The 12,862-nt window shown below is 54.3% G+C and overlaps 1 protein-coding gene across 7 annotated transcripts in view; it reads left to right on the forward strand.

Annotated features, from left to right (window-relative positions):
* The window catches only part of ARSG (arylsulfatase G), a 118,262-nt gene that overhangs the window by 97,106 nt on the left and 8,294 nt on the right, over positions 1–12,862 (forward strand). For 6 of the 7 annotated variants that reach the window (XM_036837987.1, XM_036837993.1, XM_036837989.1 and 3 more), the window contains 2 exons: positions 6,554–6,674; positions 12,127–12,217. In XM_036837987.1, the coding sequence (XP_036693882.1) occupies positions 6,554–6,674; positions 12,127–12,217 (212 nt within the window). The remainder of the gene's footprint in view (positions 1–6,553; positions 6,675–12,126; positions 12,218–12,862) is intronic. The other variant, XM_036837992.1, reaches the window with a different exon arrangement.

The raw sequence follows: 12,862 nt of genomic DNA on the forward strand, positions 1-12,862 counted from the left end.
GGTCTAGATGTTGACGTGCCCCCGAGGGGAGGGAGAAGGAAGCTGGATCCACCGGGCTGGGAAGGAAAGGATGAATCCTTGGGCGAGGATCCTCTTCCTACCTCTGGCAAAGAAGCTTCTACAAGGAAGGACGATTGTAAACATGAGCACATCTCATGATTACTCTGATCTCCTTATTAAGGCAGGCTCAGGAGGCCATCTCCTTGGCACAGAACTTGGCTGTGGTGTGCCATCCCGAAAGCAACACCACACAGCTCTGCAACCATGACTTATAACGAGGGCTTCTCACTGGCCTGGAGGGCCCGTAGTCTCCGTGGTTCTGCCCTGAATCCATGGACAAGGGGGCCCCTCCGTAGACACAGGTGCTTGCTCACACGCTCAGAGGTCTTATTCTGGTTAAAGACTAATTTCCTAGTTCCAAAGGTCCTTCACCGTTAACCAAGTGGGTTCTGGCCTAGAGAACACAGCCCAGTAGGGGAAAGGAGGCTTCACTGGTTTCCTCTAGCATCCCAGAGGGGAGGTGATGGGGAGAAGGCGGGGAGACTGAAGCCCGGGGTACAGGAAGGGTAAACAGCAGTGACAGCCAAAGTCGGGGGTGAGTAAGCACTGTCCCTGGCAGCCTCTGGGCCCCCAGGAACTCCCTGTCAGCCCCGTACAATCAGGGGTGGGTATGGGGATGGGGCGCTGCCAGCAGACGTGACAACAGCAGCTCCGGCTGGAGTCTGTGATGTCAGGCTGGCCGGGAAGAGGGCCAGGCGGGTGCTTTTCATGGGCCTGACTTGCTGCAGTCAGGCCAAGGGTTCACGGGCTGGGCTGGACATGCCGTCTCTCAAGTGACATCACCGGAAACCAAGCTCGTGCTTCTCAGTTGAGAATGGCGTTCTCACCTTCAGTCAACTACGGCTCCGTGATAAAATTGCATCATTTTGTTGATAATTCCGGGCTTCAGAGGTGACAACTGACTTAGGGGATATTTTGGTGAGTGTCCAAAGGAAGCCAGCCTTGGTACGAGGTAACATTTGCTGGGAATTTTACCAGGACACTACCGATACACCAGATCAGCCCCTCTTAGGATATTTTTGGTGTTAAATTAGTCCTGATTGCAGCAAGACAGTTTGTCTCCATACAATTCATCCTCTTGCTATTTTCTCACGTGAATCCATGGAAAGCAAACTTGGGTGGAGCGCCGTGAATGCCAGGGCTCCCTCAGGGTCAACTCTCAGGAGAAGGGTGGTATGACCCCTCTTCAAGAAACTGGTGCTATTATGCTTCATGTTCTTGGAAGCCCAGGCAGGCACTCCCACGTATTAGGTGCGTAATCACCTCTTCTATCACTTAGTCTACTACTTTATTCCCCAGAGGATATACATCTCCTTCCAGATCAGAGATAACTCCCTTCAGCCACTCTGAGCTGAGGCCATGATCCCTTAAACCAATATCCCAGTGGCCCTACGGGATTACGGACACCAGAGAGTAAAGTTGATGTAAATACTCACGTGAATACAGAAAAAGTAGAAAGGTGTGTTAGGGGGTCAGGGGAGAAGGGGTCGACACTAATCCTGTTGGTTACCTTTAGACATAACTAGTGTGTTAATAATCAGGTGTGCACTGAAGTGATGTGATAAGATCAAAAGAAAGGTCTTACAGATGCCCTGGCCCCAAAGCCCAGTGACACAACTGCAGAATGGGGGAAATTCATTTATTCAACGGAGATGAATTGTTGGGTCCAGGTATGGGTCAAGCATGGCTCCAGGGACCGGGGATGTAAGAACGGTTACATGGGACAGAAGGCTTCTGTTGTTGAGGAGCTGATGTCCCTTCAGGAGGGCAGCACGTCTGGTGATTTGACCCTAAAATTCTAGAGCGGGGTATCTCAACCTTGGCACTGCTGACACTTTGGGCTGGACCGCTCTTTGGGGTGGAGGGTGTCCTGGGCATTTAAGGACGTTTACTAGCATCCCTGGCCTTCACCCACTGGATGCCCATGGCTCCCCCAGCCCCAGTGTGACAACCAGAATGTCCCCGGGCGGCTCCAAGTGTCCCCTGGGGGGGACAGACTCATGCTGGTTGAGGATCACAGCTCTCAAGTGATTCCTCTTGGTCATGGACAAAAAGGGGCGGGGCCTGCTCTGCCTCTGAGCTGGGAGGCCCCCATCTCTGTTCAGAACGGAGGAACGCTGTCTTGGAGGTTCTTGGGGCAAGCCTACAGCGACTCGACGGGTACGGAGGACTTGCAGTAATCTCATCTGAGAAACAGCTAAAGGTCTGCTTCGCCCGGAGAGCGGATGCCCCGCTGGGGGACTCCGAGGCTGTCTTCCCATATCCCAAAGGCAGGCAGTTATGTGGAGGGCGATTCGGCTGGTTCTGGGCTGTCTTGAGGCACAGAACTGAGTCCCGGGAGTAAATCTGCAAAGAGACGATGCTCACGCCGGTGTCCTGTGGGCTGGGTGTCACCGCCCCCCGGCGAGGCCCAGCTGGCATCTCCTTTCAAGGCCCCCCACCCGCTGCTTTCCTGTATCTGGCAGCGGGTTATGGGGGGAGATGAGCAGTGGACCCTCCCTCACCCGCACTCCTACGTCACTCTGCTCTGTAACGGACACGCACGCTTTGGTGTTGGGGCTTCCTGGTGCTCTGGGCGCCCCCGTGCTCCCTGCAAAGTTGCTGCCGGGCCCTGCTGGTCTCCAGGAGGGACCTGAGGCCGGGGGCCTGGGGGACCTGCAGCCTCTCCAGTCTCCGCAGAGGGACTTAGGCCAGGAAGGGGTGGGCGCCTAGCTTTCCCCGGAGGTAACGCGAGCGAGTTTCCCGCAGGAAGGAACTTACAGCCAGAGGCTAAGGAGCTCGCTCGCCACACCCCAGGACCGTTCCCACTCTTCCACGGCCTGGAGGGCCTCTGCGCTCCTCTCCCTCACTCTAGGCCCAGAGCCCAGGCCCGCACACCCCAGTCTACACTCCAGCGGCCCTGGCCCGTCTCACTTCCCGTCTTCAGATCGCACCGGCCACTTCCCAGATGTAACGTCCGCGCTTCTAGGAAACAGCCTCCCTTCCGCCCCCGGCACCCCAGCAGGCACCCCAGTGCCATCGACACGTGCCCTGAGATCCAGGCCAGCCCCTCGCAGCCCTGCAGCTCCCCGCACCCTCCTCGCAATTGCCCAGGCCCCACACGCAGCTTCTGTTGGCAATTCCTTGGATAAAAACACAAATATGCACACTTTCTCTGAACAGCCTTCAGCGCCTTGGGCTGGCTGAAGCCGCGTGAAGAAAATCTTCTCACGGGGGCAACAGAACCTGCAGTGCGTGCCCCCCGGAGCCGACACGCTCAGATGGCTGTCTTCCGGGTCGCCGTGCCTGCCCGGCCGCCAGCAGGCTCTCGACGGCCCTTCTCGTAACCAAGGCCTCCAGAATCCAAGGCCCACTTGCCCATCAGGGCCGGAGGCGCGGTGCTGGGGGCACACGACCTTTTCATTTTCTTTGAAACCAGAAGAAAAAACAAAAACTTTTAGGTTGAAGAAAAATGGCTTAATATTTCCTCTTTATATATTTATCTTTTTTATTTTTTTTTAGTTTATTTATTTAGTTTTGGCTGTGTTGGGTCTTCGTTTCTGTGCGAGGGCTTTCTCTAGTTGCGGCGAGCGGGGGCCACTCTTCGTCGCGGTGCGCGGGCCTCTCAGTGTCGCGGCCTCTCTTGTTGCGGAGCACAGGCTCCACGTGCAGGCTCAGTAGTTGTGGCTCACGGGTCCAGTTGCTCCGCAGCATGTGGGAACTTCCCAGACCAGGGCTCGAACCTGTGTCCCCTGCATTGGCAGGCAGATTCTCAACCACTGTGCCACCAGGGAAGCCCCTATATTTATCTTTATGTCAACAGAATTGTAAAATATAATTTTGAGTATGTTATATGGAATAAGGAGCCACAAAGGCAAACGGACTGAGGTTCCATGAAAGTCGGAACGCGCCTTCCCAGGTATTAGAATGAACTGTGGAAACTTGAAAATTAGGTTTGGGGTTTTTTGGTCTCTTTCCCCAAGGTTTCCAAGGCTCCCGGGACCAATTTCTTAGGGAGGGTTTGGAGTAGCGGGGTCCCTTTGGTAGCCTTTGCAGGACTGATGCTTTCTCCAAGTTCACGCAGGGGCCCAGGGTCTGGGGCTGTATGTCCCGGGAGGATCTCCCTCCTCCAGGGCTCCCCTCGGGGGCTTGGTTTCCTCCTTTACGTAAGGAAGGACTCTCTGGTAGCCTGAGCTTGGACTGGCAAGTCCTGGAGATACAGAAGCTTTTCTCACGGACCTGAGCTTTCCTCTGTGCTCTGGGGGCTCCTGCCTGATTCTGAGACACGAGGACTCCATGAACGTTAGACTCCGTGCTGTATAATGAGGATGCCAAGCCTCACGATGACGGAGCGGGGAATAAGACGGGAAAAGAAAATGTACCACCCCCCCCCCCAAATTAAGGCAGATCCTGTTCTTCTGGCACCGACCTGACCCCTCTGGGAGGCACGCCTCTCTTAGGGGTGCAACTGAGAGAAAGCTCCAAAGCAGCAGTACCAGCCACCCCGGCCTCTTCAGCCTGCATTGCAGTCCTCCGGGCTGCCTGGTTTGTGGCAGGGACCTTGGACTCTGGACAGGTTTCTGGACTGTTCTGTACTCCGCAAGGGCTTACTGCGTACTTCTTGCACTTGCCTGTGCGTGGGGTGCCAGCTCCTGGAGCGTGCATCGCAAGAGAGAAGCCACCGGCTCTGTGGACTGTGGAAGCCGGAGGCAGACCAGAGACGCTCTGTACCGTAGTCGAGCGAGAGATCCTGCTTGGGGCTGTAGACAGAGCCCCGGAGCAGAGGAGAAGGGGAGGCGGGCACGTGGCAGGCCCCTTCCGCGGCCCATCTTGGGGGGCGAGCCTCCGCTCCCAGGACCCTGGGCTGGCGAAGCAGCAGGTGGGGCCTGGAGGCCTCCCCACGAGCCCAGCCTCAGGTGGACCCTCTTTCCCGGGATGTCCAGCCTCGCGCGGGCCTGGCCCTCCGGCTCCGTCGAGTCCCACCGACTCTCCGTTAGCCTGGCCCTCAGATAAACAGCTCTGTTCTTGCCGAAGAGTTTTTGTCTGACCTGAGCACAGCAGGCTGGAGGGAGATGTGCCCTAGAGTAGAGGGAAATGGTACCACGTGACTTCAAAGAAAATCAAATTCACAAAATCCACCAACGTGTTCACAGTGGCTGCCTTCGGGTGAGGGGCTGTGTGTGTGCTGCTTCTTCATATTTCTGGATGTTATCCTTCTTCCCACCCTGAACACTGACTATTTTGTAACAGGAATAAAAGAGCTAAATGAAAGCGGATGGAATGTGTCACACATGACCGCATTCTAGACAAAGACTAGCTATTTGCGACACGGAGACCCAGGGTGGGAAAAATGAAGTAAATGTTCTCTTGCAGACACCTGTCACACACTGTTCCCTCTCAGCGGGTGGCAGTGGCCTAGGTGGTGACAGGTAGAGCCCCTTGGTTCTTTTTTTTTTTTAACTTTTATCTTATGTATTTATTTTTAAATTAATTTTTATTGGAGTATAGTTGATTTATAATGTTGTGTTAGTTTCAGGTGTACAGCAAAGTGAATCAATTATGCATATACATATATCCACTCCTTTTTAGATTTTTTTGGCATTTAGGTCACCACAGAGCATGGAGTAGAGTTCCCTGTGCTATACAGTAGGTTCTCATTAGTTATCTATTTTATACATAGTATCAATAGTGTATATGTCAGTCCCAATCTCCCAGTCCATCCCACCACCCCCCTTCCCCCCTTGGTAACCATAAGTTTGTTCTCTACATCTGTGACTTTATTTCTGCTTTGCCGATAAGTTCATCTGTACTGTTTTTCTAGATTCCACATGTAAGCAATATTATACGATATTTGTTTTTCTCTTTCTGACTTACTTCACTCTGTATGACAGTCTCTAGGTCCATCCATGTCTCTGCAAATGGCACTATTTCATTCCTTTTTATTAGAGCCCCCTAGCTCTTAGGTAGGTCTGCAGGGATGTCCCTGTGAGTGATTCTAACACAGACATCCAGTGAGCACTGTGAGTGCCAGGCCCTCTACGTGCATTACCTGTGTCTTTCATCCACACTGCCACCCAGTGAGGCAGGTACTATTATTATCATGCCCATTTTATTTTTATTTTTTTGGCCACACTGCGAGGCTTGCTGGATCTTAGCTCCCTGACCAGGGATTGAACCCGTGCCCCCTGCAGTGGAAGGGCGGAGTCCTAACCACTGGACCGCCAGGGAAGTCCCCTATCATGCCCATTTTAGAGAACAGAAAACTGAGGGCTAGAGAGACAGATGGCCGAGCTGAGATTGGAGCCCAGGCAACACCTGGCTGCAGAGCCTGGGTGCTGCTCCTGTAGGAAATGCAGGTGGGGCCTGAAGGCGGAACCGGTAGGCAGAGGGGGCGGGCTGCACGGGAGGCGGCCGGGGCTCGGTCTGGGCTGGGCTGGGCGGCTCTTGACCCCAGCACGGCCAGGGAGAGAGCCTGGGGGCAGCTGGGGCCAACACTGTCTTGATCTTCCTGCAGCGTGCTGGACATCTTCCCCACCGTGGTGGCCCTGGCTGGGGCCAGCCTGCCCCGAGGCCGACGCTTTGACGGTCTGGATGCCTCAGAGGTGCTGTTCGGCGGGGCACAGGCCGGGCACAGGGTAAGTGGAGGTGGCGCGTGTCCCACCTGGGCTTCTCCAGAGGCGGGCCCCCTGCCCCTCATCGGGGCCTGGCTGCCTCCTTGCAAACACAACCATCGTCAGAAGATGCCTGCAAGCGGCCACTGGAGATGCAGTTTGTCAGCCGCCGAGGGGTCATTCCTTTGGGAGGAACATGTCCTTCCGCTCCCCCCTTCTTCCCGAGTCAGTCCAGTTCATCAGTGCAGATTTCTGTGCGGCAGTTTTGGTGTAGGGTGGGCGTCCGTTGGGGCTTATTCCCTATACCGAATGACTTTTTTCCCCCTCACCATCATTTAATTTTCTGACATGCCCTAGGCACGCGGCACATTTTTGTTGGATGGGGTGCATGACCTGCGTCTGTGAGCTGTGTATCGTGGGGCTCCCCCGCCAGAACGGAAGCTTCCCAAGGTCAGGGAGCTCACCATGGAATTCTCAGAACACCTAACACAGGGTCTGGCGTCCGGCCAGCGTGCAATAAACGAGAACTGGATGGGTAAACAAATGAACGAAAGATGCCCTGGGTGGCAGGGCCGGGTCCTGGAGGGCGCAGCACACACACGGCCCTCCAGCCCCCAGGGTCCCCTCTTCGGGGGGCTCTGAAGCCCTTGGTGGCAGCGACAGCCGGGAAGTGTCAGGCCGGGTGGCCTTTCCCTGTCTTTCTGTGTGTTTTACTTTTGCCAAAAGGAAGAGGAAGTGGGAGGAGGGAAGGAGGCCGGCGGAACCCGGAGCTCTTCTGGAAGGCCCCGTGAGCCCGGCTCCTCAGTTAGGGACCCACACATCAAAGGGTTTATTTCTGGCTTTACTGCGGGTCACATGGAAGTGAGTCAAATGTCCTGGGGCAGTTCCTGAGGCTGCCCTTCCCCACGGCCGGCACGCTGGTCCTGAGCGGCCACCAGGGCTTCTCCGCGATGCTCGGAGTGGCCCCTGGAGCAGGATGGCTCCTCCCGGCCTATCTGACCCCCTGGAGCTGCAGACCCTTACAGGCCGAGCCCTGCTCCTGCAGGACAGCCAAGCAGGAAGGTGGCTTCCGCCTCTGGCTGGGAGTTCGCAGTATGTGACCCTGGGGGGTTATCGACGACGTCAGCGGAGAGATGCTCCCGCGTGTTTATGACCACGGCTGCGCGCAGAATGATCGGGGTCACCAGGAAGCGCTTCAAGGACTGTGGGCTCCTTGACGTTGTCCGTCCACGGGGGGAGGCCAGCGCCCGGGCGCGGAACTTCCGCTTCCAGACGGCAGAGAGCTCGCCGTCTTCCTCAAGCCGCCGCTCCCCGCGGACCCGCGGAGGCCCCGCTCGGGGCTTCGCGGTTGCTGGTCTGGGCCCCCAGGGGACTGGGCCCAGGGACCGGCAGGAGAGCCAGATACGAGCCGCAACACCGGCTGGGGTTTTCGTGGGGACGTGTGATGTGTGTGGGATACCCCGTGGCCCAGGAGGGGACAGCTGCCACTCGCCGCTCGCCCAGAGCTCTGGTGGCACCTTCCAGGGTAGAGGCACGTGGGCACTGGCACCTGTGGGCCCGGCCCAGCCTCCCAGAAGACTGGACTCCTGCAGCGTTAGTCCAGACACCTTAGAGGTCAACGTAGGTCGCCGCTGGCCCCAGATTCAGCCGCTACGCAGACGGGAGTACGTTGTCTTGAGTCTGCTGGTGGAGGGCCAGGAGGGAAAAATACATGAGTGACTGTAGAAATATACGTACCTATGCACACATATACACGTGGGTACACACACACGAGCACACATTTGCGTGCTTTTTGTCTTTGGTTTTTGGTTTTTGGTGCAGCATGCAGGATCTTAGTTCCCCGACCAGGGATCAAACCTGGCGCCCCCAGAGTTGAAGCGTGGAGTCTTAACCACGGACCGCCAGGGAAGTCCCTTGTTTTTGTTTTGGTATTCAGTAATCATTTATTGAGTAACTATCACGTGCAAGGCACTGTATCATTCTGGGACATCCAACTGTGTATAACCTTAAAGCCTTAAAGGTTAGACTTAAACATTGCCACCTGTTTGGAACATTCCTTAATACTCAAATTAGAATATATTGATTAGTTCCCACAGCATACACATATGTATTTTAATAAACACAGCTGTGTTCACCCTTAGGTATATGCTGGGCTTACAAGATTCGAGTATGGGTTGATTTAGAAAACCATTCCAGTTTCAAGAAGCTCAAAGTAACTCCTAGACCGTCATCTCAAAACAATATGCAAAAAGTCTCAGCGGTTGGGTTCTTCCCTATTTTGCAAACGAGTAACGGAAAGTCGAAGAGCTGAAGCAACCTAGGGCCACGTAAGCCCTGGCACCCTCCCCAGGTCCTGCGCGGAGAGGTTTACAAGCAAATGCTGGGCTGTAGGTCTTCCTGCTGAGCGGTCTCACCACCCACTTCATGGACAGCTAGGGTTGCTGATGCCATGCTGGGTATTCCTGCACCTGCAGACCGTTCTGCTTCTGGTCTGGAGGGGTCTGTGTCCAGGCAACGAGGGCAACCACAAAGGGGGAGAGGGGAGCGGGCAGGAGAGGGTGCACAGCCTGGGGGCAGGCATCCCACTCTAGGCTCGCCTGCTTCCCAGATGGAATTTGGAGGTTGCAGCTCCACTGCTGGTCAAGTCCTACTACCTCAGCCCCAGGTTGCCATGACCGAGTCCAGAAACTGTCAGCCCAGGGAAGGCTTCTTAATGTCTCTGCATCTGTCCCGTCACGACCAGTCTGGGGCTGTGTGGTCATACAAGGCTTGGTCCATCCCTGGAGACCATACATTGTAGAAACGGAAGTCAGTCGGGTCTTGGTCTCTGCACCGCTGATCACTTCTCTTAGGGATAAGGGAGGCCCCCTAGTGGCAAAAGATGCTGTCCGGAGCGGCTGGCACGAGGCTGACGGCCTTTGGAGACCTGGGTCTGTGCACCCCGACTTGAAGGGGTGGGAGACCCCTCCTTCTGGGGTGGGCACCAGCCTCCAGAGAGGTAAGGAGGTGCTCCCTGCTTGAAAAAGCAAAACAAAAGAAAACAAAGCAAACAGGTAAGAAAGGCAACCAAGAAGATGCAACATGTTTGCAGAAGATAAAGTTATCTTTGAAATTCGGACCGGGTGTCCTCTGGAGAGGAAATGTCTTCAGCTGTGATTCATGTGTAAATTTGCCAGCCTCCTTCCTATGTTGATATAAACAAGAACGCCATAATCAGTCTGCTCAGAGGGGAAAAGAAGGGCATATACGAGTTCTCCAAAATCCATCCGCCCTCCTGAGAGCGAGCCATTCTGCTTGCTCTTGGATTCTGGAAGTGGCGCCTGGTAACACCAAATGAATGTCCAGCACACGGCAGCCCCTGCTTATGGAATTTCTGTTTCTGTTACTGAGCCATAATGTCAATGGCTCGAACCCGCGGGCCTGGACTCCCATCTCCTGGATGTCTGAGTACATCCTAGATCTGTTGACAATAGATTTCCCAAGTCCCCCACTTCCTGCCCTCTCCAGAAGGAAACAAAACAGCCTCCTGTGGTGAGAGGCTTGGCTTCCTTCAGGGTTGGAAGAAGTGAGGGTTTTGAGTTACGACTTCTCTTCCTGTTTGGAAGGAGCCTGCTGTCATCACGCCGGCTGGGGACCTGGCAGGCCCTGTCACGAGAGCACGGAAGCAGCAGGTGTGGGAGGAGCCCCACCCTCGCTGGCATCCTTTCGGAGCCGGGAAACTTGGGGGGACAGCTGTTTACCGCTCCAACAGATGTTTCTCATTTTTTTTTTTTTTTTTTTTAGCTCCATGGAAACTTTGAATCACGTAAGCGCCTTTCCAGTGATATATATCGGTCATGATTCATACCAAGGCGGTCTCACGTTTCCAGCCCAAAGCCACCAACTTACCAAGGATGCTGGTCATTTATTTTCTACCACACCTTGTCCTTGGGAACCCTGAACTAGGTGTTTCCATTCTGGAGGGTGATTCTTTTTATTTTTTTATTTGGGGGGCCACGCCACTTGACTTGCAGGATCTTAGTTCCCCGACCAGGGATCGAACCCGTGCCCCCTGCAGTGGAAGCGTGGAGTTGGAAGGTTTCCTTCATTGATGACTTGCTCGGTCTGAGTGCGGTAGGACGGAGTCAAAGGTGATCTGTGTTTGGAGGGAAGGCCGTGCCCAGTTCTGGAGAAATCACACGGAGACGCCCTCACGTGAGAGTCAGAGAGTCGACTGGATGCTGAAGAAGCCTTTTTTCAAAGAGATCCAAGGATCACCACCAATCTGTGTCAGGCTCCCTGGGAATATTTCTAAAACATGCAGATCCCAGGCCCCGTCTTGACCCTGAGGGGTGGGGCTCAGGCGGGGGCCGGCCTCCTGGGTGGGTGACCCCTGCTGTCACAGAGGGACCCGCACTTAGAAGGACCCTGTGTTTCCTTTAAAGCACATGTGCTGTGGCCACCTTGAAATTCTTAATTTTGTGTGTGTGTGGGGGGGGGGGTAGTAATTAAAAGAAAATAGCTTTTTAAGAAATTTATTTTGGGACATCCCTGGTGACGCAGTGGTTAAGAATCCGCCTACCAAGGCAGGGGACACAGGTTCGAGCCCTGGTCCGGGAAGATCCCACATGCCACGGAGCAACTAAGCCCGTGCGCCGCAACTACTGAGCCTGCGCTCTAGAGCCCGCGAGCCACAACTACTGAGCCCACGTGCCACAACTACTGAAACCCACGTGCCTAGAGCCCGTGCTCCACAGCAAGAGAAGCCACCGCAATGAGAAGCCCGCGCACCTCACCGAAGAGTAGCCCCTGCTTGCCGCAACTAGAGAAAGCCCATGTGCAGCAACGAAGACCCAACGCAGCCAAAAATAAATAAATAAATGAATAAAAATTTTAAAAGAAAAGGAAATTTATTTTGCTGAAGTATAGTTGATGTACAATGTTGGGTTAATTTCTGCTGCACAGCAAAGTGATTCGTTTATACACGTATATACATTCTTTTTCATATTCTTTTCCATTATGGTTTGTCACAGGATATTTAGTGTAATTCCTTGTGCTATACAGTTGAAATTCTTAATTTTTGGACAAGGTTTCTCTCATTCTCATCTTGCGCTGGACCCTGCAGATGACATGGCTAGTACTGGCCTAGGAATCCAAGCAGAGCTGTAACCCACTCCGATTAATTGACTAGCAAAAACAGCTCTTTCACACAGGCTCCCGGGAGTTGGATGGTGTAGACCACAGGCCTGTGTCTGTGTTTCGGGCTGGGCTGGGTGTCAGAGGGTGGGTTTGGCGGGTGATGGGGAACAGGGACGCTACAAAGAAAGTAATGCTGAGACTTCCCTGGCGGTCCAGTGGTTAAGATTCTGCGCTTCCAATGGAACTAAGATCCCGTGTGCCGCGCAGCGCGGCCAAAAAAAAGAAAAAAGAAAGTAATGCTTTCCAGGGAGCCTCTAGCATGGTTTTCTTATTTGTAAGCCCTGCCCCCCTTTCCCAGGTGCTGTTTCACCCCAACAGTGGGGCGGCCGGAGAGGACGGAGCCCTTCAGACTGTCCGCCTGGAGCAGTACAAGGCCTTCTTCGTCACCGGTGAGTTACTGAGGGGCCCTGTCCCACCCAGACTCTCGCTCAGGCCTCCGGATGATGGGGGCTGCCCCCTTTCAGGGTGCTCTCAGCATCTCCGATGGTGCCGCCCCAAACCCGGGCCCAGAAGGAGGGCTCAACACGCAAGGGCCCTGCCCAGGCCCTCTGTACCTACAGGTACGCTAATAAGGCCTTTCTGCTGTTCGCCTAGGTCTCCAGCCAGCTCAGAGCTGGTCCAGCACATCCACAATGTCCACTTTTTCACATGAAAAACATTTCATCCCACGGTTATGCTTTCAATGCCAGTCTGGCTGAACATTCAGTGCGAGCTTAGAGATATTTTGAAGCAAGAGACTGTTTCAGAAAATAGATGTTAGAGGTCTATTTAGCAAACCCAAGTCTCTCTCCTTCTTGGCTCACCCTGTGACCGTCTTAAACGTATATTTTAGAAAGGTGATAGCAGATCAGCATGGTTCTCAAAGTCTTGCAATGGCTTTTTGCTTCCAACTGAATTCGGACTCCCTCCACCCTGGGTCCCTATACTTTCCTAGTCTTAGTTCTCCAAGAGCGACGGTCCTTTTCCCTGGCCTCCAGATTAAAATCCCTCTCAGCTTTTAAGGCCACCTGCATTGTAGAACTTCTCGTCTTCCC

Source organism: Balaenoptera musculus, chromosome 20 (genome assembly GCF_009873245.2).
Source record: "Balaenoptera musculus isolate JJ_BM4_2016_0621 chromosome 20, mBalMus1.pri.v3, whole genome shotgun sequence".
In the NCBI taxonomy this organism is placed as follows: Eukaryota; Metazoa; Chordata; class Mammalia; order Artiodactyla; family Balaenopteridae; genus Balaenoptera; species Balaenoptera musculus.